Source organism: Vipera ursinii (genome assembly GCF_947247035.1).
Source record: "Vipera ursinii genome assembly, chromosome: 4".
In the NCBI taxonomy this organism is placed as follows: Eukaryota; Metazoa; Chordata; class Lepidosauria; order Squamata; family Viperidae; genus Vipera; species Vipera ursinii.
Genome location: NC_139514.1, coordinates 65816461 through 65840062, shown reverse-complemented (window position 1 = coordinate 65840062; position 23602 = coordinate 65816461). Strand labels below are relative to the sequence as shown.

At 34.2% G+C, this 23602-nt stretch overlaps 2 protein-coding genes across 2 annotated transcripts in view; one reads left to right on the top strand and one right to left on the bottom strand.

The window, feature by feature from the left end:
* CNKSR2 (connector enhancer of kinase suppressor of Ras 2) overlaps positions 1-4652 on the top strand; it is a gene marked incomplete at both ends in the record, with an annotated part of 194165 nt that extends 189513 nt beyond the window's left edge. The window contains 2 exons of the mRNA XM_083362658.1: positions 3827-4023; positions 4437-4652. Of these exons, the coding sequence (XP_083218784.1) occupies positions 3827-4023; positions 4437-4652 (413 nt within the window). The remainder of the gene's footprint in view (positions 1-3826; positions 4024-4436) is intronic.
* A 3827-nt stretch (positions 4653-8479) lies between these two features.
* KLHL34 (kelch like family member 34) lies at positions 8480-12379 on the bottom strand. Its single transcript, XM_083362670.1, has 2 exons — positions 10149-12379; positions 8480-9451 (listed from the first exon to the last, which is right to left on the bottom strand). Exon 1 carries the CDS (start codon positions 11971-11973, stop codon positions 10201-10203), a length of 1773 nt encoding a protein of 590 aa, XP_083218796.1. The 5' UTR covers positions 11974-12379; the 3' UTR covers positions 8480-9451; positions 10149-10200.
* Between the last annotated feature and the right edge of the window lie 11223 nt (positions 12380-23602).

Below are 23602 nucleotides of genomic sequence, written 5' to 3'. Positions count from 1 at the left end.
TGTTAAGTTGCTTACGTATGTATTTCTGGAACATCTGCCTAATGTGCTGTAGAAAACTAATTACATGCTAGTAGTATACAAGCAAAATATGACCTGTGTTGGTACACAATAAAAAAGGTATGCTCAGTCATTCAGCATTTTTATGGAATATAATTACATATTGCTTGTATTAGTTTATTCTGAATCTTCAGTAAAAGTATGCAGACTAATGAGCAGATTTTTTAACCTTAGAGAAATGAGAAATATTCACGTTTGAATCATATATGTAGTTGCCATATTGATAAAGAAAATGTCTCAGGTTCATTGAGTGAATGAATGTGTGAGTGGAAATAAGTTCCCCTTCACTGAAGCTAAGATCAGCTGTTCTATTAAGGAAAAATTATGCATGCAGAGCAAAAGGCAATGTCCAAATATGTAAACTATATTACAGCATCTGATGTAGCATTTCTGATCTGAGAAAAGAACATGAATGTTTATTCTGAGCTGAATATTTGTTTTAGGCAACCGTGATTTAAGTTTAATTTGTGACCATTCATAAAAAAAAAACCATCTTACTTATTATACATTGCACCTTTGTCTATCAGGCATCTAGGATGATGTACCATAAAAAAGTCAATTTTTAAAAAAACTGATCTCAGAAATTAAAAAATATCCTGCCAATTAATCTGAAATCTGCTATCAAAATATAATGGGATTCACTAAAATAATACACATTTGAGTCCTTTGGTCATAAGGTGATTTTTTTAAAATACAACTTCCTCACCCAATCCTTCCATGACCTTAAATTTATTTATGTTATTTAAAGGGCTTTGACAAATGTGCTAGGTCTAGGGCACATTCTTTAGAAACATATTAGTCTTCTGCAAATTTGATATAAATTGTATTTATATAAATTATATTATTCTCTGCACTTTTTGTTAATGGCTGCATCTTGAAATTCAGGTAAGAACATTGGCTGTTTCTCTGTATTGACGTGATCAAAAACTTATGTTGCATAACATAATACAAAATACCATTGCTCAAATCTAGCCTTAAGTCATTTACTTTGAAACTCCAGCTAAGTAATTTTTGAAGATTGTGTACTAGGGGTAAGGTAGCCAGGTATTTACAATTTAATATTAAATTTAATTTAATACAATTAAATTTACAATTTAATATTAATATTAAATATATTTAATATTAAATATTTAATATATTTAATATTAAATATATTTATATCCTCAAGTTTGAGAATATGGAATATTTCTTATTTCATATTTGTTTATGACCAAAAAAGTCCAATTTTAGTTGAAAGTTATATCTTTTAAATAATTTAGATTATATCCATTAAGTCTATCAATGATTTCAAAATTTTTGTAAATATGATAGAAACAGTAGTATTTATATTATTATTTTGTAAGTTTTACAATGGGAAATTATAAATGTTTTTTTTAATTTTGCTAGGAGATGTAATTTGAGTGGCTAAACAAAGCTGTTTCCTGTATCCAATTGCCTGTCCAATGTCACCCCAAAGCCTATCTAACTAATAACTAATTTTTATTTCTTTTTTTCATATAGAAAACACATGGTATGGACTACAATAGTGTGGTCAGTTTATTACAACAATTTTAGCATGTGGGTTTCCTGCTGTTTTATATTTTGTACAATATTGATTTGTTTAAAACATTTTTGTGCAAATAGCTTACTGACTATACAAAGTCTGAACTGAGATGGCAGGTAAATAAAGAAATAAAATAAATGAATTAAAACCAGACTGGGGAAAGTTTGCAGACTGGCAGCATGTCATTTAAAGAAGACTATGTCTATTGCTGTTATTTACTATAAGCTATAGTGTTAATACCTAAATCAACATCCACATAGTTTTTCAAAAAGGTAGAGGGGAGAAATAATTGCAATGGATATGTAGCAAGTGAGACTTCTCTGATTCTATTTAGCATAGTTTTATTTGTGAATAAGGTGTAAACACTTGTTTTAAAAAGTGACATGTTTACAATTGAAACAATAGCAAACATTTAGAAGAATATTCATGATACTGAAATTATGTATTCATGTGTGATTTTGTTAAATACATCTACTGAAAGAAAAGTCCTTGAAACCTTTCTACACAGGCATTAGTTATTATTTATAGATAGTTCTGTAATGCTTTAAAGCTCGAGAAATGTAATGAGTTAAAAATACCCTTATGCCCTAAGTTGTTTTGCAGAAATGTTAGAATGCTAGACAACGTTGTCTTTATGAGCTATATAGAAGCAAGACTTATAGATTAATACTAATTTGAATACAGCCATCTAATTTCCTTGTGACATAACTGTTGAAAGTTTAGGCATATTTTATGAACATTTTTAATGAAATGTTAATAGGGCAAAAAGCACTCTATTGCAATATTTCATTGTATTATCATAGTAACAAAATAGAATGCTATATTGTCTGAAAAGCTGATTTAAATGGGAAACTTCTACACTGCATGAGTATTATCCTTCCCAAAACTGGACAGAGAGTATGCTTTGATAGGAAACCAGAAAGTCACAAGATTAATAGAAAATGGTCTGAGGAAATATTCAATTAAATAGAGAAAGAAAGATGAAAGTTTACTTGGTGATAAAAATATTTATCCATGGACAAAAAGGAAGGCAATGAAATTCTAGCATAAGAGCTTTTCAAGTTAATTAAAAATAATGTAATGTCATTGCAGAGTTTTAACTATTTAAAATAATAGTGAAAAATAATAAATAAATAAATGACTATTTTCTATTATTATTTTTCCTTTCCCCATTGCTCCCACTAGAATTTAGGGTTTGGAAAATAATTTCTTAAAATAAGAGTGACAATGTGCTTTCCAGATGTTTTACCCCCCAATTCTTATTCTTAGATAGTGTGTCATGATGATTTCTGATGACAGCATTGTACCCAATATGCTGATGGGCACCAGGCTGAAAAAAGATGGCTATAGTATTGGATATAGATTTTTAAGGGAGGTGGAATATGTCTAGACTCTTATATAGTTTCAATGCCATGAGATTAATGAAATATAAAAGGTTCAGTTGCCCATTTTTTAATATTAAAAGAGGGGTTGTTTTTTGTTTTCATTTTTTTGTCCTTGATGTCTTAAAGTGTACAAGATTAGAAATAAAATCTTGACAAACTATATTTTCTGTTTATAAACTTTATATACATTTTGCCTAGTGTAGTGGGGAAAAAAATCCCATAAGATTCCATTTTTGTGGCGTCTATTATCTGTGGATGGTTCTAATTATAAAACAAATATTTAGAGTTCAATACACAACACTTCTTTTTCAGCATATAGAAGAGCACTGTACGTGCCCTCATTCATACTGAACACTTGACTAAGTTGACTAAACTCTAAGAGCCCCACTGAATGCACTGTAGAACTGTATGGATTACACCTTAACATTGTTTCCTAAAATTTTAAGAATTGATAGGTTTTTTTCCTTCATGATATCCTAAAATGGAGTAAATGTTTCAAGCTCTATCCAGGCAAACCATTGTGATTGGTTTAAATTGAACAAATTAGTTTGCAACCTAGCATCAATTTGATGAAATCATGTGAGCATTTTTTTGCTGAATATAATACAATACTATACATACTACATTCTTCTGTACAAAATGAACTTCTGCACTTCATTATGAATACCCTATGATGAAATCTAAGCATAATTTATTTTTCTCATAAGGAAATGGTTTCAAAGCAATATTTTGTATATTTGAATTGCTAAGATAGCATTTCACCTAGCGATGCTGGCATAATTAAAACTGATTTAGATGGATATCTGAAAGCTATGGAGTTTATTTTTTTCATGTCTTACAGCTGAAATTTTAGAAGACAAACCTGCAGATTCATTGCAAGATTTGTACCGATCTTTGGAACTAGCTAGTTTGTCCCCTCTAGGAGATCGGCAAATTTCTACTAAAATGGAATACAAGAAATCTTTCATTAAAAGATGCTGTGACCCAATAATCAATGAAAAATTGCACCAATTGCGAATTCTGAAAAGCACTTTAAAGGTAAGATGAAAAAGACATTTTCCTGTGTAAATGCATGGCCAACAAGTGGTGTTCTTCAATTATCACTGGTAACTTACTTCTGAAGCCACAGAATGTTTTGTGTTATTTTGATTGACATTTTCTCTGTTTCTTTAATATACACACCAATTAAAGTTAGAAGACCCAAAATGAAACAAATGTACTGTTAATATAACTTATTTATTTGTAAGACATAGAACTAGAAAATTCTTAAATATAAAGCAATGATTAAAACCTTCCACCAGAGTCAATTATTTCTCAGTTAGTATGGCCATAGGATTAACTTTATATACATATATAAACATAGGATTAAGTTTCTAAGGAAACCTATGTATTCAGAGGTGTGTGGGTTTTTTCCTCATTTTCCTCATTTTTTTCTTTTTTGTTTCTTCAAGGCTAGAGAAGAAGAAGTAGCTATGATAGATAAGGTTCTAGAAAATCCAGATTTGACATCTAAAGACTTTCAAGACTGGAAACAAATGTACCTTGATCTCTTCCTAGACAGTTCTCAGAACAATGCCGCAGAGGATCCAGTAAATGACTCTGATGATGCGGATGTGCTTCTAGGTTCTTTAGCACACAGCCATTCCTATATTGAAACACATGTATAATAATAATTTTAAACATCTTAATCCTTTGTTTTCAACCTTCTTTGACACTCCAGACTTTTACTCAAAGAGTAGCTTTTGTATCACGTTGCAGGATATCTATTTTAATGTTTATGACATGAATAAAGTACAATTTAATGGTCATTGTGTGAATAAAAACTTATATCCTTTTTATGCTGCTGATGCTCAGTTTATGTTTATGTTTACAAATGCTGGCTATGATCCAAAGGAGTGTGCATTGATAGAATAGAATGATAAGTATTTTGTTTGATGCTGGTGCTGACACAATCTTCACTGCTGAAAAGTCAGTTTACTTTTTAAATGGAACAGAATCTCTCAAGTTGCTTCTTTGGATCAAGTCCATTGTCTATATGAGTATATGTTTTGAAGGATTGATTTTGATTTCTCAAGAAAAAGTTGGCATAAAGAGCAGTGTTTAACTACTGAAGGTTACTTATATTTCCTGTTTTAATAATATGTAATTGTTGTAATGTGTTACATTTTCAAAGTGCAGCCTTTGTTTTAGCCAGTGTGACAATCAAACTTTTATATTTAGTGGGATATTTTAGATATTTTCATAAATTACAGAAGAAGCATAATGCTGTGATTATGACTGCATTTAAGGGAAAAGATCAGGGAATAAGAAAAATGTACTTTCATAAGCTTGAATATTAAAAAATATCATTTTTCCAGGTTTTTAGGGGGTTGATTAGCAGACAATCTGTAACATAGATTAATAATGATAAAGGGCTCACTTTGTTTTGATTTTAACACAGATCTTCAGAGCACTATGAATGACATCTATCATTGTCCCTTGGGTGATTTTTAAAGCTATTATACTGAAAAAAAATGTTGATTTACCAACCAAAGTATCCCATTCATTAATTGGTCTTTAAAAACCTCAGTGTTATGACATCTGAAACCATGTTTTAAATTTTGAAAAGACTTCAAAAGCTGACTATTAACAAGGCCTTTATTTACTAATCTCTAGACATTCCATGTTTTGGGAAAAGTTATACTTAATTCTGCATAACAGTTTCAAAAGACATATTCACAATAAAATCAGTGTTCTAGATGTTAAACTAACCTCAGGAATCATTTTAAATATTTTAAATAGTTATTTTTAGAACAATTAAATCTAAATCAATCTATAGCAAATTATCTGGCATATAAGATTGAAGAACTTCTGAACATTCATAGTGAAATATTATCTAGTTGTTCTTGAGCTCTAACTCTTTTCCATTCCTAAGTGTGTGAAGGATAATTTAGGTCAACCCTTAATGTGGACCTAAAATCACTGGAATATAATTTATTAATAACTCAATTGCTAGTAATTTTATGTGTTTACTCCTGAGCTTTCCAAACCACCATAGCAAAAGTCACTAGGGCATCATGAGATTCTTTATATTTGGCTCTAATTACCTACTAAATGGAATTGTTAGATATTCTTGGGCTGGGAGGTGCCATGAAAAAATGATCAAGATACTAAAGGTGCAGAGAAAAGAAAAAGAATAAAAAAATCTGATCAAGTTCACTATTTACTTTAATTTTTTGTATGCCCATTTGTTCATGATGTCATGAATTTGTTTTTAAAAAATATTAATTTACAGTTCTCCCTTGAGTTTCCAGCATAGGTGTAGCAAATACCTTTTGAGTGTGAACTAACACATAGTGTTTAATCCCCTTCCCCCCCTTTCTTAATCACTTCTCTGCCATAATTATTCCTGCCTTTGCTCTAGAATTGGGACTGTAGCACATTCAATTACTTTTAAGACAGAAAACAAAGGGAACATTTTGCCCTGAAATTGTAAAGTGAAAGTGAAAAAAGTGAAAGGAGAAAGCACTCAATTCCAGTGTGTTTTATGCCCTGTTTATGCGAATGGACACACCATCCTTGCTTAAGCACTGACCTTCTCCCAGAGTAAAGGTGGGGGGAAGGCAAAAAATTGACAAGAGCTTTCTCCATTATTTTGTGTTTTATGACAAAGCTGACTGGGATTTTGCATTCATAAGTGCATTTAGAGAGCAATAAGAAATGCAACGGAGGGAGAAGAAGAAGGAGAGCAGTGAAATTCATCCAGTGAATAATAATAAATTGTAACAGCTGGTTTGATTTTTTTTTGTTAAGGGAAAATGTCTTTCTGTCTGTCTATTTATCATGTGAGATGAAAAATGATGCTTGCAGAACACGTGGCTGAACGGCAAGTACAGTGTCCAGTTGGAAAAAAGAAAAAAGGAGTCATGACGTTTCTTTACCCCATCCTAATTGTTTGTTTAGCTTTATGAAAAACCATATGGTTGTGATGACTGCATTCTGCAGGACATGCATATCACAAAATTATTCTTTCTATAATATAGCCAATATAGCAATGTAAAGTATCACAAAAGTCCAAATGTTTTTGAGAAAATCAGTTTGTGTTTGGCTAAGGATGCAAAAGCCAACTTGTATATTTTTGCCTTTATCAGCACTTTGAATTTTATCCTGGCAAAAATGTCCATGTGGCTTTTTGATGCTTTTCTGCACATGTGAGGAACTGAAATACAAGCTTGTAAGCTTGTAAGCTTAGTCTTTCCTTTAAAAAGAAAAAAGATAATGTACTTTTCTTTCTCGACTTGCTTCCAGCTTTTGCCTGTTCAGCTCAGTGAATGTATTTTTTTAAAAAATTAAAAGCACTATTACACTCTGGTCTTGGGACCAACATAAAGAGCAGTGTTGTTTGTTTCTTTTCAAAGGCATTTTGAATTGCAAACATTTTGCAAACTTTGCACAATTGTTCAGGAGAGTGGCCTTTTTCAGCTCATTTAAGTTCATATCTATTCAGTTGAATTCAGAATGAAAACCATGCATTGAGATTGTATAAAATTCCAGATCCAGTGATCCATTTATATCACTTAGAAGAATATGTTTGTATAAACAGTTATTGATTGCATGATTTGTTATACTTTGTGGTATTTTGTATATTTCTCACATAAAAATGCTTGATCTCTAATTCTGTTTACAATGTTTATTCTAAACTCTTGCTGGGCTTTTCTTGTAATGTCTCAATGCCTAATTTTTATGTGTTGCTACATAACTTCCACATAGATGAGGAATCAAGTTAGAAAACAGATATTGCTATTTTTACCATACATTTTATGTGGTACACTGAAAGCTTTTGCCAAGACATATATTATAAATATGTTTGTGATTAATATTTATTAATTATTTTTATCACAATATTTATTACAAATAGAGTGACCTGCAGTTACAAATGACTGAGTATAATAAAGAAAGTAGTGGGCATAATTCTATATCTTCAGTTCTATGTTTCTTTGATGCAGAAAATGTATTTCTTGGGAAGTAACTTGAAAGCTACATGTGAATACTTATTTATACCTATTATTGTATTGGTATTGTAAGAATCTGTACTTGGGTTCTTGATAAGTCTGTTGAGAAGCTGAAAATGTTCACGGCTTCTCAGAGTATATATATAATCTGGGAAAGTGTGACCAGCCACATCTTCAGACAGCTATAGATGTAGGTTAACATTTCAAATGCACATCATGTAGGAAAATGGGAGATAATGCAGTACATCAGGCAGTGTATATGTCAGCCTGTTGCTATGCAACAGTTATTCTGCCTACATGGTACCATAGCAAAGACAGTTTTATGACTTTCGCGGGCAAAATTCAACTAGGTTTTATATGATTTGTCTAACTTGAAATAAGGCTTTTATACTTTAACAAAAGCTACATTGCTACACATTGTATTAGGTGAACTAACAGATTAACATGGATTTCCTTTAATGCACCAAGCTTTGAACTGAATATAAACTTCATTTATTCCCGGATTTCACACTGGCATACAGAGAAGTGTAAAACATACAATTCTACTCCAACAGTAACAGAGGAGGTGTCTATTTATGCCCTTTGCAGTCAAAAGTGAATCATATATAATATATACATAGGCAGCTTTTATTAATGTGTATGTAACAAATATTTTCTCAACAGCATGATCCAATAGGACACAGAACAAAGCTATACAAGAGTTAAACCTCCAGACACTACTGTGTATACATTTACGTATATTGCCTTGCTTAACAAACAACATTTTAACAATTATTTGCAGTTGTCGCTTTTTCCTGCTCCATAAATTTTACCAAATGGAAACAATGGAAGGCACAAGTGAATATTTGGGAGTGAAAATTTTTTCACATGATGTTTATAATTACATTTTCCAAAGTAATTCCACCTAGCATTTCAATAATAGTTGAAAAATGGCTTTTTCCTGAGATGATCAGCCTATTTATGTATGTAAATAATGAATTATATAGGCATGGGAACATGTTATGTGGCCATTTGATAAAACTAGATTGTAGTAAGTACAGTTGGCAAATCAGAAAAAGAATAACTGTACCTTTAAATAGAATAAGAAAATTAAGAATGCCTGATATCATGACAGCTGTTACAATCATATTTAATTATTTGTTCATTTCCTGGTTAAATAAAGATGATATTCCTATGAATTAACCAGCATTGTTAAACAAATGTGGACCACACAAAAATGCAAAATTAGAAGTATGCATCTTGTTTTTCATAAAACATTGTCCCTATTTCAGGTCACTCCTATTACAGCATAGTGAAAATCTTAACATTGCATTTCTTAGATTCATCCACTCCCTATTAGCAATAAAAATACAATTTCATACATGCTAATTTGCTGTTTTAATCATTAACATACCTATGTTTAACCATATAGATTGTAGTGTGTGTGTGTGTGTGTGTGTGTGTGTGTGTAATAACTGTTTAATCCCTAATAATCCCTGTTGTATCCTTTTTTTTATTAAAGAGTTTTACAAAAACAAAATTTTACAATATATCCCCAAATCCCTCCCACCCCAAACCCACCCACTTCCCCCCCCCACTTCCCAGAGCTAAATACAGGATTATAGTTACAATAATCATATTCTAAATAAAAATTATGCATAATATATACAATTAACCAAATTCATAATGTGCTTTAACTCCCCTTTGACATAACTACAAACAAAGTACCAATAACAATATCCCACTAAAATCTACTCATAAGCTAAATGGAACTTTTTAGTCCCATATTTGTTCTGAATATAATTTATCCATCTCCTCCAAACTGAAATATATCTTTCCTGTGAATGATCTTTCAAATAAGCAGAAATCTTAGACATTTCTGCAAGATTCGAAACTTTAAACACCCATTCTTCTATAGTGGGCAAACTATCCTTCTTGCAATATTGTCCCACCAGTAACCGTGCTGCTTTTATCATATTCAACATCAAATTAGTTTCTTTAACATCACAATCTACAACAATACCCAATAAAAATAATTGCGGAGAAAACTTTATCTTTCTCTTAAAAATCTTTTGAATGTTCCACCAAATTTTGATCCAAAAAGCTTTTATGTTTCTACAAGTCCACCACATGTGAAAATAGGTAGCTTCTGAACTACCACATCTCCAACATTTAGACTGTAAATTAGGATACATGTTGTATCCTTCTATTATCCTTGTTTTCCTAGTTCAATGACTAGGAAACCTCAACATTTGGTCTCTTGCTGCTGAATGTCTTTACCTTCTACTAATTCAGAAAGTTCTAGCACTCCGCACTGCAATCCATACCAAGGTAAAGGAGATTTGCAGATTTCTTCCCAACAGTCATTATCAATATCATAACCTACAACATTCTGAGTTGGAATCTCCTGAGAGTCTTGCCATTTCTTCCCTCCAATAAGAATGGCTGTTTCCTCCACTAGTGCTAAACCATAACTATATCGATCATATACCAATGGCCTTAAACGGGTCCATTGATTCTGGTCAGGGTCATATTTTTCAATCTCAGAGAATGGCTCATAAAAACCTAAAAATGTAAAAACTGAATCTCGGATTGTGGTCATCTGATGCCCAAAACGAGCAATGCTCATTGGAGCTTGTTTTCTCCATTCCCCTTCAAAATTACTCAAAGCATACATATCTTTACTTGTGTTACTTTGACCCATGTATTTGCCACCTGATATATAAATAGTGTTCTTACAAACCGTACCAGCATGGCCATGTACTTTGCATGGCAAATCATGAAGCTTTGTCCACCTGTCTTTGCTAATGTCATAGAGTTCAACAGATGAATGCAATTTTTTATCTTCACTTTGTCCACCAATTGCAATGATTGCATTTTCTAAGATACAGCAAGAAAATTGACACCTTTTTTCCAGCATCCCAGTAATTTGTATCCATTTATTAAATCTTGGGTCATAGCGATGGACTTTATTTGTAACTTTCAAGATAGGACTTTTTGGATCACTTTGCATATCTTCGATTTCTCCACCAAGCACATATAGAAAGTTTCCAATAGTACATACACAATGATTTTGTATCCTATCTGGTAACTGTGTTAAATTTTGCCACTTGTGATTGTAAACATCAAAAGCCATCACTTCTGTGACAAGCCCTTCATGTGCAATCATACCTCCAAGCAGGATAATCCATATTTTCTGGTTTCTCAAAGTGCTGTATTTATCCTGCAAGATAGGCTGTTTATAAATAAGTGAATGATAGTTTATTGCTTTTCTAATTAAACATTTTACAGGAGTTGTTAGAAGCACTTCTGACTGAGTGTAGATATTTCTCAGATCTTTCACAGGAATGAGACTGTATCTTACGTGTTCCAAAAGATTAGTAATGTGGATGAGCCTCAATTTATCATATGCTAACCACTTTAATAATAGATCTAACAAATTAAGTTCTCTCACCATAATTATATCAGGAGATTCTACTACTGCTTTCAAAGACTGGAAATTCAGTTCCAGCAGACCTGCAAAATCCTGGTCTAGTAGTTTCCAGAGATTAATAATAAGATATTTTTCTGCTGCAGATACAACATCTGGAAGATAAAATTTTGTCGCAATATTGGCTGAAAAACAGCAGTTCTCCAGATTGAGATTGTTAGCCAAATATTGGCTGCATAAACAGATTGCCTCAGGTACTTGTAAGTAGGTGGCAGCTTCTAAGGTATCTTCCAAGGTGGTAAAAGACAAAGGCAGCCAGGATGTATAAATGAAATCCAGAACATGTTGCAATCCAGTCACCGAGACGACTTGCAGATGAACAACAGCAGCCTTTGATTCTTTGGTATAATTCTTGAACATGGCCTTGAAGTAATCACTGGAACAGGCTAACAAAGACTTGTGTGCAGGAAACTCATTTTCTTTTACTTTTAACAGAATGTCACAGAGCAAGCCTTCCTTTCGGAGAGTTTGGTATTGAGACAATACGGAACTACAGTGTCTTTTGCAATAAGACAAGAAATAAGTCATTGTGCAGCACAAAATGCTCCCAAAGCTCTTTGCCACTGATGAGAGAAGGGGGTAAATGTGCAAAGTTCAGGTTTGAAAAGAAAAAATCCTCTTCCCCCGATGACAGACAGCTCACATACTAATTTTACATTCCTCTCCAATTCAGCATCTGTTATTTCATGCATTCATTCATAAAGTTGATTCTAGTCTCATCTTTCAATATGTATTTCTCTCACCTCTATTTCCTGTTAAAAGAGAGTTGGTCCTCAAAATGTGAGAGTTCTTATTAGGCCAGTCTCAGATGACCAATTTGAGATTTAGATGGCGTTAAGTGACATTTCTCATCAGCTCAGATGTTTCTCCAGTCTTTTCTTTCTCTTATCGATGATTAAATAAAACTTCTGGGCTTGCCGATGCATCAGGAAGCATCTGAAAGTAGGAAGAGTTATGTTTTGCTGTGGCTTTTGCCTGAGCTCTGTATTTCCCTCTTAGACAACTTTAGATCTTATTCCCATGGGGCAACAAGCCAAGTATGGTGATCTTGCTCAAAGGAAGTCTCCACTGAAAATCAAATCGGCACCTACCGTTAAGAGCAGGAAGACTTTGTGAACATGTAAACCTTTAACCCGGAGTGGAAAGATAACAAAATACTATGATTACTCAGAGGTTTAATTTGTCATACATTTTAGAGCCCTTTGGCTTATATATCACTATAACTCACAGTGACCAGAATAGATTGCAAACATTGCCTGTTATCATAGCTGTCCAAGTGCTGAACAGAGCATTCACGTGGGAGGGAGGGAGTGAGCAAAGGAGGGAGGATAAAGCAGTTATTTTGCAAGGAGTGCAGTTCAACGCATCTGACAGTGAGTGACTTGGATGGAAATCACAAGAGCAACATAGTTCTTTGGAGGAGTGACAGAATTATACCTAAAACTGTATCCTCCCAACGAATCTATTTATTGTGGAACCTTAGAATACAGTAGTTGAATTAATGGATTGAATTTGAACTTCTTCTCTCACAGTAGGAATATAGTAGCCAGATGACATATAAGTAACTAGAGATTAGTGGCTTTTCTAAATATCTGGAGCTTAGAAAATCCACCCCCTCAAAAAAAAAAAAACAGCACCTGCATATTCACATTGAGATGATTTGCTTGAGTCTGAGAATCCTTGGATCAACTGACTTGATTTGCTTTCACAATTTTTTATTTCGAGTACAAAATGCTAACCTAGAAATAAGAAATCTCACACAGTTCTGAGGCATAATTATTTGCAGGCACAAGGATCTGGAAAGGATCTGTCTTACTGGTAAGTCTCACCTTTTGATCACATAGTGGGAAATTTTCATGATGATTGATTATGTGTCAGCTATTTAGATTATGAAGTAACACAGCTGATTGTACAAGCTATTCAAGTTTCCTGAGAGAGTCCGATTTCCAATTATAAACATGAGTAATATTTTTAAAGCTTCATCATATATCAATATAGCCAACTTTCCTCTTTTTTGCATTCTTCAGTTTTAAACTTTGCTGCATCAATAGTGGTCATATGATGCCAAGAAATCTGCTAACCATCTCTAATTTTTGTCTCAGAACAAAATTAATCAGTTTTTAAACTGCCTGAATTTTAATTGTAGAAAGTGAATTGTATTTTTCTAGTAACTCTTATTTTAGAAATATTTTCCTATAAATGAAAAATTAACACAAGAGGGGAAATTAATATAAACTACCTTTCTCTCTTTTATACTGGTATAAATAAATGACTTTTCTTTAACATGAAAAAGCCAGATATTTCAATCATATGATACCTTTTCATTCAGTCTAATTTTGAAATGGTATAGCCCTGAGAAAAACTGCACTATACTTTGATTACATGTTTCTATTTATATTGTTATGTTTATACAGTGTTTGTCCCACTCTTTTCATTTAATCATTTAATGTAGCTTAAAATTTTAAAAATAGTACAAAACGTAAAATGTTAATGACCCCCACCAAGTAGGCAGAGCAGGAAACTATGTCTTCTAAAATGTACATGGTGAAAACAGTGCCTTTCTTTAAAACAGATCTGATGATTATATAAGATGCTCTAGCATCTTATTTATGTAAATGACAATCTAAACAGAGGAATCTGAACTTCCTTATTTTCCCCCCAAACTGCTTTTTAAATGAATTAAGAGCAAAAAGTGAGTTATTCCATGAAAGTACATTAAATGATGTATGTGAAAAGTGAACTTGGCCAGAAAGTTTGGGTTTCAGTGAGGACAAGGAAGATGATTCTATATTGTTTCTTGCTGCTCATGGTTTTACCCCCACCATTTCCAGGAAAAGGACCAAAATAGCCAGTGGCAACTTCTGGAGAGCCAATCCCATTTAAAAAGGATAAAGAGAGTGTCAAACTAGAGGGCAGCACAAGAAACAATGGTTGGAAACTGACCAGAGAGAAGCAACCTGGAATTAAGGAGAAATGTCCTAACAGTGAGGGCAGTTGGCGCTGTTTGAATTTGTTCTACCAGCAGCAAGATCTGACTGCTGGCCTAGTGATTCAGGGCTGTTTCCAGGGGAGGCAAGAGGAGGAGAGGACCTGGAGCTTATGGAGCAAAGGAACTGGATGAGGCTGTCGGCAGGCCCAGAGGAAGAGAGAGAGGCTTTTGGAGGAGTTGGTGGCGGCAGCAGCGTGCTCCAGGGGCAAAAAGAAGCAAGGCCTCTTTAAGGAAAAGGTAGAAGAGTCAAGATCAGAAAAAGGAAAGAAGGCGAGGTTGTCAGAATACAAGCTAACTTGAGGGCTAATCCACATGGAGCCCCATTTCCATCTGTCCTGTGTGCCATCATTCACTCCCTAGAGACTAAAATGGACAATGTGAAATTTGAGCGGGCCACGAACAATATATCAGAGGTGGTGACCCTTTGAGAGCTGTATGCAACGAAATTTCATTTTGATGTATGCCGATTGGTGTACATTCAAAGTGACAATAAAGTTATCATCATCATCAGTTAACCAGTGGAACAGCTTGCCTTCAGAAATCGTGGGCGCTCCATCCCTGGAGGTTTTTAAAAAGAAACTAGACAGTCACTTGTCTCAAATGGTATAGGTTCTCCTGCTTGAGTGGGGGGCTGGTCTAGAAGACCTCCAAGGTCTATTCTATTCTATTCTATTCTATTCTATTCTATTCTATTCTATTCTATTCTAATGTTCAGCTAGGTGGACAAGAGTTCAGGCTTGCTATATAGCAACTATCTGCAGTGCCTCTTCATGTGTTTTGGTTGAATAATTGGATAATCAATATCTATAATTAGATAATCTATATCTATATCTATATCTTCTCAAAAATATTACTATTGCTTGCTTGTGAAAATCCAACAAAGCTAAAATAACATCATTAATTTCTGCCCTCTAGAAAACTCAGACACTAATTTTAGTAGTCATTCTTGAACAAAGGTACCACAAAGATAGATTTTCTTACAAAATAAGTGAGCAACATATTGTCAGGTGCTTCAATTCTATCTTCATTGGCCTGAACTGGGAAAAACGTTATCCAATCATGACCAGAAAGTCAGTCATTATATAACTTCCAAGCTCAGGATAATACTTTATACTTTATAACACTGTATAATACTTTATACTTTATTATACTGTAGCTGATGTCACCAAAGCTTATGTCTTATTAAATACACATTTTAAATGCCACATGATTCCTTTGTTTTTATTTATCAGCTTATATAAAACCAGAATGTGTTAGCAGTGGAAAAAATACAACATTTTAAAATGTCCAGTTTTCACTCTGGCATGATTGAAAAACCTGACCTACAAATACTGCCAATGCTGAAGCCAGCATCTGATGCCCTGAATTGTAATTGATTGCAAAGCTGATTCAATGCCTTTTTATATGTGGATTAGGTAACATGACTCTTACTGCATCCTGTGGACAAAGAAATTAGGAAGTGATACATATTAAATGGTTCAACAGAGATGTGTGGCTAAAGAACTGAAAGATCAACACAATTATTTGGTTTCTCAATCACATGAATTTTTGTTTTATTTATTTATTTTACTGGCAATGATGAACTCTTGGGTTGTTTTATGTTTGTTGTAAGATAGTAAGTGATTTTCAAGGAACAGCCAGGATTCTGATAAGAAGCTATCAAGTTCATGTTGAAGCCATGCTGCATCCTTTGGAACTGTCATTAAAATAAAAGTAAAAACATGGCAAGATATTTTTTTTAAAAAAGAGTGTTATTTCACTTTGGAAGTCCTGAAAAGTTCAAGTGATAACAATAAAAAAAGATTGGCTGCCAGAAGTCATAACTCAGTATTATTATTTTGGCACTCTGTAGCAGGTATCCTGAAGGAACAGAGATTTGTGTTTGACATACCAATCTCTGCTGAGGACTGGGAGAATTATTATCAGTGCTTGTTTGCTCCCACCGAACTGGTAAAGAAATTACTTTTAAACAGTGATTTAGTAAACCCTAGAACTCCTCCCTCTTGGCCACCAGTCTCAGAAAAGGAGATACAGTCCATCATTAAAAGCTTAAAGAGCAATAAAGCCCCAGGTGAAGATTTTTTACTGGCAGAATTATTTAAGAAATTTCCCAACTGGTGTGGCCCTGTATTAGCAGGTCTTTTTACACACATAAATAACACCTGCCATATACCAGATGGGTGGAAAATGGCAATAGTTGTCCCCATATATAAAAAAGAGAATAAAAAGGATCCTAGTAATTATAAGCCCATCAGCCTGATTGACATTGTAGCAAAAATATATGCTAGGTACCTTTTGAACAGAATTGAAATCTGGGTAGAAGAAAACAACATCCTCACAGAAGAACAAGCAGGTTTTAGACAAAACAGATCTACTATTGATAACTGCTTTGTCTTGAACCATCTAATTGCCAGATATGCCTATAAGAGGAGACCCCTGTTTGCTGCTTTCATAGACCTTACAGCAGCATTTGATATGGTAAATAAAGAAGTACTATGGAGTAAATTGACATCTCGTAAAATAAAACCCAGACTCCTGGCTTTGATTAAAGCCCTTTACACAGGTACCTGTTTAAGGGTGCGGTATGGGGTTAATGGGGCCCTGACTAACAGGATTCACACAAATGAAGGGATAAGGCAAGAGTGTATCCTGGCCCCATTATTATTTAATTTATACATCAATGACTTGCCAGGGTTAATGAAGGATCCCATGGTACACATGCCGATGATCCTAAATACTTACTGTAACAGCTTGCTTTATGCTGATGATATGATTTTATTATCATACAAGTAGGATTACGTAGGCTATTAAGAAGATTCAGCTCTTATTGCCAGGATAACTCCCTAATCATTAGCAAATCTAAATAAAAAATAATGGTGTTTGGAAGACACCATCAGAGACATAAGTGGCAATTAGATGGTGAACCAATTGAACAGGTTAATAACTTTGTATATTTGGGCATAACTTTTTCCAAGACTGGATCTTGGGCCTGCCATCATCAACGGAGTACATTTAGAGCAAAAGCCCGTTTGAATTTATTTCTCAAACTAAAGAACCATAGTTACCCAGGGTCCCTAGCCCCATTAATCAAGGTTTATAAGGCAAAGTTTACCACAGTGTTCTTGTATGGAGCAGAAATTTGGGGTCTTTACTCACCCACAGTCCTAGAACAAACACAGTCCCAGCATTTGAGATGTATTTTGGGTGTAGATCCAAGAACATCTGCTGCAGCAGTTAGAGCTGAATTGGGAATTCATACAATTCAGGCATTATCTAAAATTAGATCTTATAACTACTGGTGCAAAGTTAATGAAATGGAGACTGATAGACTCCCCAAATTATGCCTACTAGAGCAAATAAAACTACAATCACAAATCTCCTGGATCACCAAACTAACAAATTTTGTAAGAAGCTGTGGCCTTCCTGTCTCTTGTGTAACAGGAGAACAATCTAAAAAAAGAGTTGCCCAAATAATTAAGGATATAGAAGCACAACCTGATATAGCTATCCTTAGTAAGGTGGGTAACTTGAAATGGCTGAGTAAATATAAATGTACTTTTCAAGTAGACAGTTATTTGAAGTTACAACTCTTAAAACATCTTAGGGAGATATTTACAAGAGCGAGATTCGAACAGGTTGACACAATGGTCAGATATGGGAGATTTCATGCCATACCGTACAATGAGCGTCTCTGCATTTGTAGAGCGGCAGAGGCAGAGGACCTGGCTCACATCCTATTTGACTGTTGCCTGTATAAGAGGGTGAGAGACAGGTATCTTGGTCTATATACCAAACAAATGACCCATTGGGATCCCCATATCAAAATAACATACCTTATGTCCGGCCAGAACTTGAAAATAACATTAAACGTAGCACAGTACTTAAACAAAATGATCCGGTTGAGATCTGCATATGTGGGACTGATTGGGGTACATTGCAAGGGCGACTCCGAAATATAATGTTATCATATTTTATCTATATCTTAAATTATTGTACATTATTACAATTTCATTTTAGATTGTATTTTATTACTATTTCATCTCAAATTGTATTTTATTTTAATTCCATTTTAAATTGTATTTTATCAAATTCCATTTTAAATTGTATTTTATCAAATTCCATTTTAAATTGCCTTTATCAAATTTTAGTAATGATTTGTTGCTGGAACTTTGCACTTTGATATGGCCCAAGGGCTAATCAATAAAGACTTATTATTTTAAAAAAGAATATTTCAAGTTCATTAAACCACAGACATGTCTTAGTGTCTTATACTCTGCCCGCATCTCTGTTAAAACAGTAACATAAATAAATTGATTTAGAAAAAAGTTAAGGATTCCCATGAGTTATTTTCCATTGTTACAATATTGTCCGAGGCTGAAACTTTAAGCATACCATTAGAATCAATCACATTCATGTCCCCAACCTCTATGACCAGAAGCACCTCAGAGAATGCATTAAATTTGTGTTGCTACAATCCATGTCACTCTGAAACTGAGCTTAATTGACTGACCTCCCAGGAGACATTCATTCATGCAGAGCTGCTGAAGCATTTCACACACTCATTAAATATGAAGTCTATGGCTGATAGGTTTACGCCAGGTGAGTGCCAACCATGATTTCTCCTGGCTGACTTCAAATAATCCACAGTGTCTAGAGGTAATGACATGCCAAACCACCAAAGACCCAAATGAATGGCTTTGAGAAATTATTGGCACTGCATGAAAAAACAACTTATGGGCAATCTAGTCTAGTAGCAACGAATTCCCAGGAGAAAATGCTGCAAAAGTGGAAATAGAATCAGAATTTTGCCTCTTACTCAAACTATTCTGTCAGTTTCATGTTAAATAAATCTATTTAAGAGAATCTCTTATCATTTTACAATACAGTGCATTACATTCCAATATACGTCCTTATCTTCACTTCTTTTATAATTTGGCAAATATAAAAAGTTATTCCCCAGAATGATTGCTGTCACAATAGATCCATATCAAAAACTGGGATGACAGGACATCCTTTCTCATCATTGCCAATTGCACAGTGTTATCACTGGAGATTGGCAGCTGTGCACTATCCCTGAACCAATGCCATTGTGTCAACCTTAGAAAAACTATTTAACATATAAATGCAGCTTGAGAAAGAGCACCTTATTGCTGCCTTGTGCTTAAAAGAGAAGAGGTGGGGGTCTTGTTCAGTCTGGCCTTCTGTCTTAGCATTATATTGACATGTTTAGGAAAAGTGCCCTAAATGCAGGATAAGTACTTCAAGTTGTTGGAGTTTGGAAGACATGTTCTCTACTTGCGTATATATTACATCCATGGCAATAGTTTTACCCATGACCATACATATTTATTTGGTATAGTTTCAATTGTTTTGATATTTTTATGATGCATGCTGCCTAGAGTCCCCTGTTGAGATGGCCATCTATAGAAATCAAATTAATCAAATCAAATTGTACTTTAGAATATTAAAAGAATTAGCTAATGGCCTGGCCAATTTCTTATGAAATATTTTTGAAAAATCCTTGAAAACAAGTAGAAAGCAAATAATGTCCCTCTCTTCAAAAAGGGAGAGAAGAAAGACCCAGTAAAATGCAAAATCAGTCCAGCATAGATACTGGGACAATTTACAGCAGATCATGAATAGATTGATATATAAGCATTGAGGGAAGAATGTAGGAAGTACCAAAAATCAACATGGCTTTGCCAAAAACAAATTTTGACAGTCTTACCTTATTTTTTGACTGGGTAATTTTCCTAACAGATTCCAAGAGCAAACTATTTGACAAGGAACCCTAAGTTACTCATAAGTATCAACTAGGTGGTTAGTCAATTAAGTGTATACCTAGATGGCTCAGAACATACTCAAAGTCGTTCCTCATCATGCTAGATAAAGATTTGGAGGAGATGCCCACAAAGGTTAGTCCTGTGTCCTAAGCACTGTTTTTGTTAATGTCTTGCTTGAAGGCTAGAGAGAATGCTTATCATATTGGGTGAAAGAGCTAATACATGAAAATATTAAAATAAAATTAAACATGTCTGACAAGCTTAGAAAAATGGGTTGAAAGTAACATAGTTCAGTTTAACAGTCAAATGAGACTTTTTCATTCAGACAAGAGTGTCTGTAGAGTGGGTATAACAGGCAAAATGGTGGCCCTATGCAATTGAAGTTGTACCATTTCTATATAAATTGCTTTCTCTAGTAATCATTGCTTGTTACAAGTCACATTAAATTTATTCACTGAAAGACTTCATATCCCACCTCCCACTGCAAGATTGATTTAAAGCACTCCAAAGTTTGGCTAACACTTCAGAAAGCCTTTGTTTGATATGGGCTCAAAACTGTATTTTTGGAGAACAAAGTTGATAAGGTATCTCTGTAGAATAAGTGCGCAATGAGTGCTTCTCCAGATATTATTAGTCTCCAGTTTCAATTATCTCCAGCTATTTGGAAGTTCCAAAGGTTGCCTGCTTGTCATGCCCTCTAGAATAGATTTATTATTAGAGGATGAAGATGAAGCCAACATATATTGCAGGGTCTTCCTGCCTTATATTGAGAAATAGATGATGTGGGGGATGGGGATCAGCAAGGTCATTATCAGATTGGTTCCCTGGAAGGTTAAAGATTCAAATCATATAAAGAAATAATGCCCTGTTCCGGTTTTGATGTCATGGCAAGATGGACACAAGAAGACGGGGCTCCATCTTTCATATTCAATTTTGCCCCACTGGGGGACTCTGGAAAGGGTCAAAAGTCACTCTGTAGAGGCGGCAAGCAAGGAGGGGATCCTTGTTAATTGTGGGGGGAGTGGCAGCCCTCCTGTTTGATCTGAGGAAGCCCTCCAAACTGGCAGGGGAAAGACAGGCTACATTCGCGTAGCCAGTCCTAAGATGCTGACAATGAAAGACAATAAGCACCAACAAGCAACAATACAGCAATGTGGATGAAACTGGGTGAGACTTGATCCTCTCTCTATAATTGTAAGACCTCTTCCTGAAAAACTGCCCAAAGCACACACCCCGATGATAGAGGGAAGAGGAATTTCTGCCCCATTCCCTCAGGAAAAGAAAAGTGACAATTTAATTTTTTGGGAAAAATGGAGAAAACTACACAACTAAGTTGGAATATGAAATTTGGGGACTAAAAGTGCTTTTAAGACCTTTTTTTTAAAAAAGAGACTTGAAAAGTCTGAAGTATAAGTTTTGGGTTTAAAAAAACAACTGGAAAATGGCATCAATGACATCTAGGGTGAATTTATGGCACTACAACTTATTATGCCTAAAAGAAATCTGGCTTGAAGCCCAGATTTAGATAAGACTTTGACTGGCCTTGGAAGCTTTTACTTTTGAAGATTGCAGCTGAGAAAGGAAAGACTTGGGGGTTGCTTATCTGTGTGGCAGAGATGATAAACTATTCTAAATACAAATATTGACTTTCAGAACTGTATTGTGGAACTATTTTCTTGTAGAAGAAATATACACCATTGCCTGATATGATGGAACATTTTAGATAATAAATCTTGACTGATAAACAACTTTTAATGGTTCTTTCTTCTCTGGACAGAAAGGATATATTTCTCATTAAATAGAAAAAAATGAATTTTACTTAGATTTGCTTAGGGGAGATTTAAGAAAGGATCGATAAGTTGGTTGGATAATTTGGAGCTCCAATAATAATTAACTGAAACTTCCTAAGTTTTCAAACAGATTTCTATAAAGGTCATTTACAAAAAATAAAATGGATGTTCCATATTTAGCTGCAAATGGTAAAAAACCATCCTTAACATTTGTCTCCAGAAGCCTCAGTTTGACATACCACCAAGAAAATACTAATGAATCACAGAAAGAAATTTTCTCCATGTTGAAATTAATACAAGAAACAATTGCCTTAGCTCATGATGGGATTAAAAAACACAAAGGAGATAAAAGAACAATTTTCTAATTTAAATCTATAAACCCAGAAAATAACCACAGAGAAGGAACTAGCAACCCAGAAAATAGAAGGAAAACTAGAGAAATCTGACCCAAATATGGAGGACCTAATGGAAAAAACTAATGGCCAGACTCAGACAAATGAAGAATTAGAAGACATAATGATAATATTAGAAATGGAAAAGACATTTTATCAACCAAGATTTCAGAACATACTGGAGGATAAGGAAGGAGAGCTGATGGAATGTAAGATAGAGCCGTTAACAGAACTGTGGGGAACTGGAGAAGGAGGGAGGCTGTTTAATGAATATCAGTGGGCTAGCTCTTCCAAAAATACTTTAACTAAATTGTTTCTTTTGCTCCAAATAATATGCACAAAAATAGAGGAAGAATTATTTGATGATCCAAATGTACTGACTTGGAAAGTTAGTTGGCAAAGGAAGAAAGCTAGAGTAAGACTGAAGAAAACAGAAGCTTTGACCTATCAGAGGGAATGTTATATTATCAATTAGATGTTTGAATATGGTTAAGAATAGATTGTTAGAAATAGAAATATGATTATAACTAGAGAGATAAGATTAGTAATCAGAATATCATATTTTTGCCATGAAAAGGGAAATAAGAAAATGCTAAGAAGTTTGAATAAGGGAAGCTTTTGGTTACCCAAATATAACTTGTTTTGAAACTATAAATGATCGGGATATTTTGAATATGGATGGGAAATTAAAACTGAAAAAAAGCAAAAATAGGATAATGACTGAATAAATGGATATTAAGTGCAAATGCAGTTAAGATATGTTTTGGTTAGAAAATATATTTTAAACTGATATATTGATATTATTAGAAAACTGTAGTAAATGCTGGTATTCAACTGTATATCTATTAATAACAATAAGAATTGTATTTGCTTCCAGTTCCGGACTTTCAATGCTCCCAGATGCACGAGGGAATTGCTCCTCGTGTCGCCTGGATTTCTTCATCGTGGGGCCCCTGTAAAGGGGTCGAAAGTCACCCTGGAGGGGTGACAAGCGGGGGAGAAGTCTCTCCAGTCAGCGGTAGAAGGGCAGTGGCCCTCCTGTCGGCTTGGAGCTACTCTCCAAACCGAAGAAGAAAGGATCGGCCACTCCCATGGCCCATCATTTAGCCGTTTCCTGCCAAAGCCAAAAGCACAACAAAACACTTGAAAGCACTTGAAAACTGGGTGAGAATTGCCTTCTTGTTTTCCTAATTGTCTACTTTC

What these genes read in the sequence shown, in the direction of transcription:
- KLHL34 (XM_083362670.1), bottom strand. Translation starts at nt 11,973, where the DNA reads ATGACTTATTTCTTGTCTTATTGCAAAAGACACTGTAGTTCCGTATTG.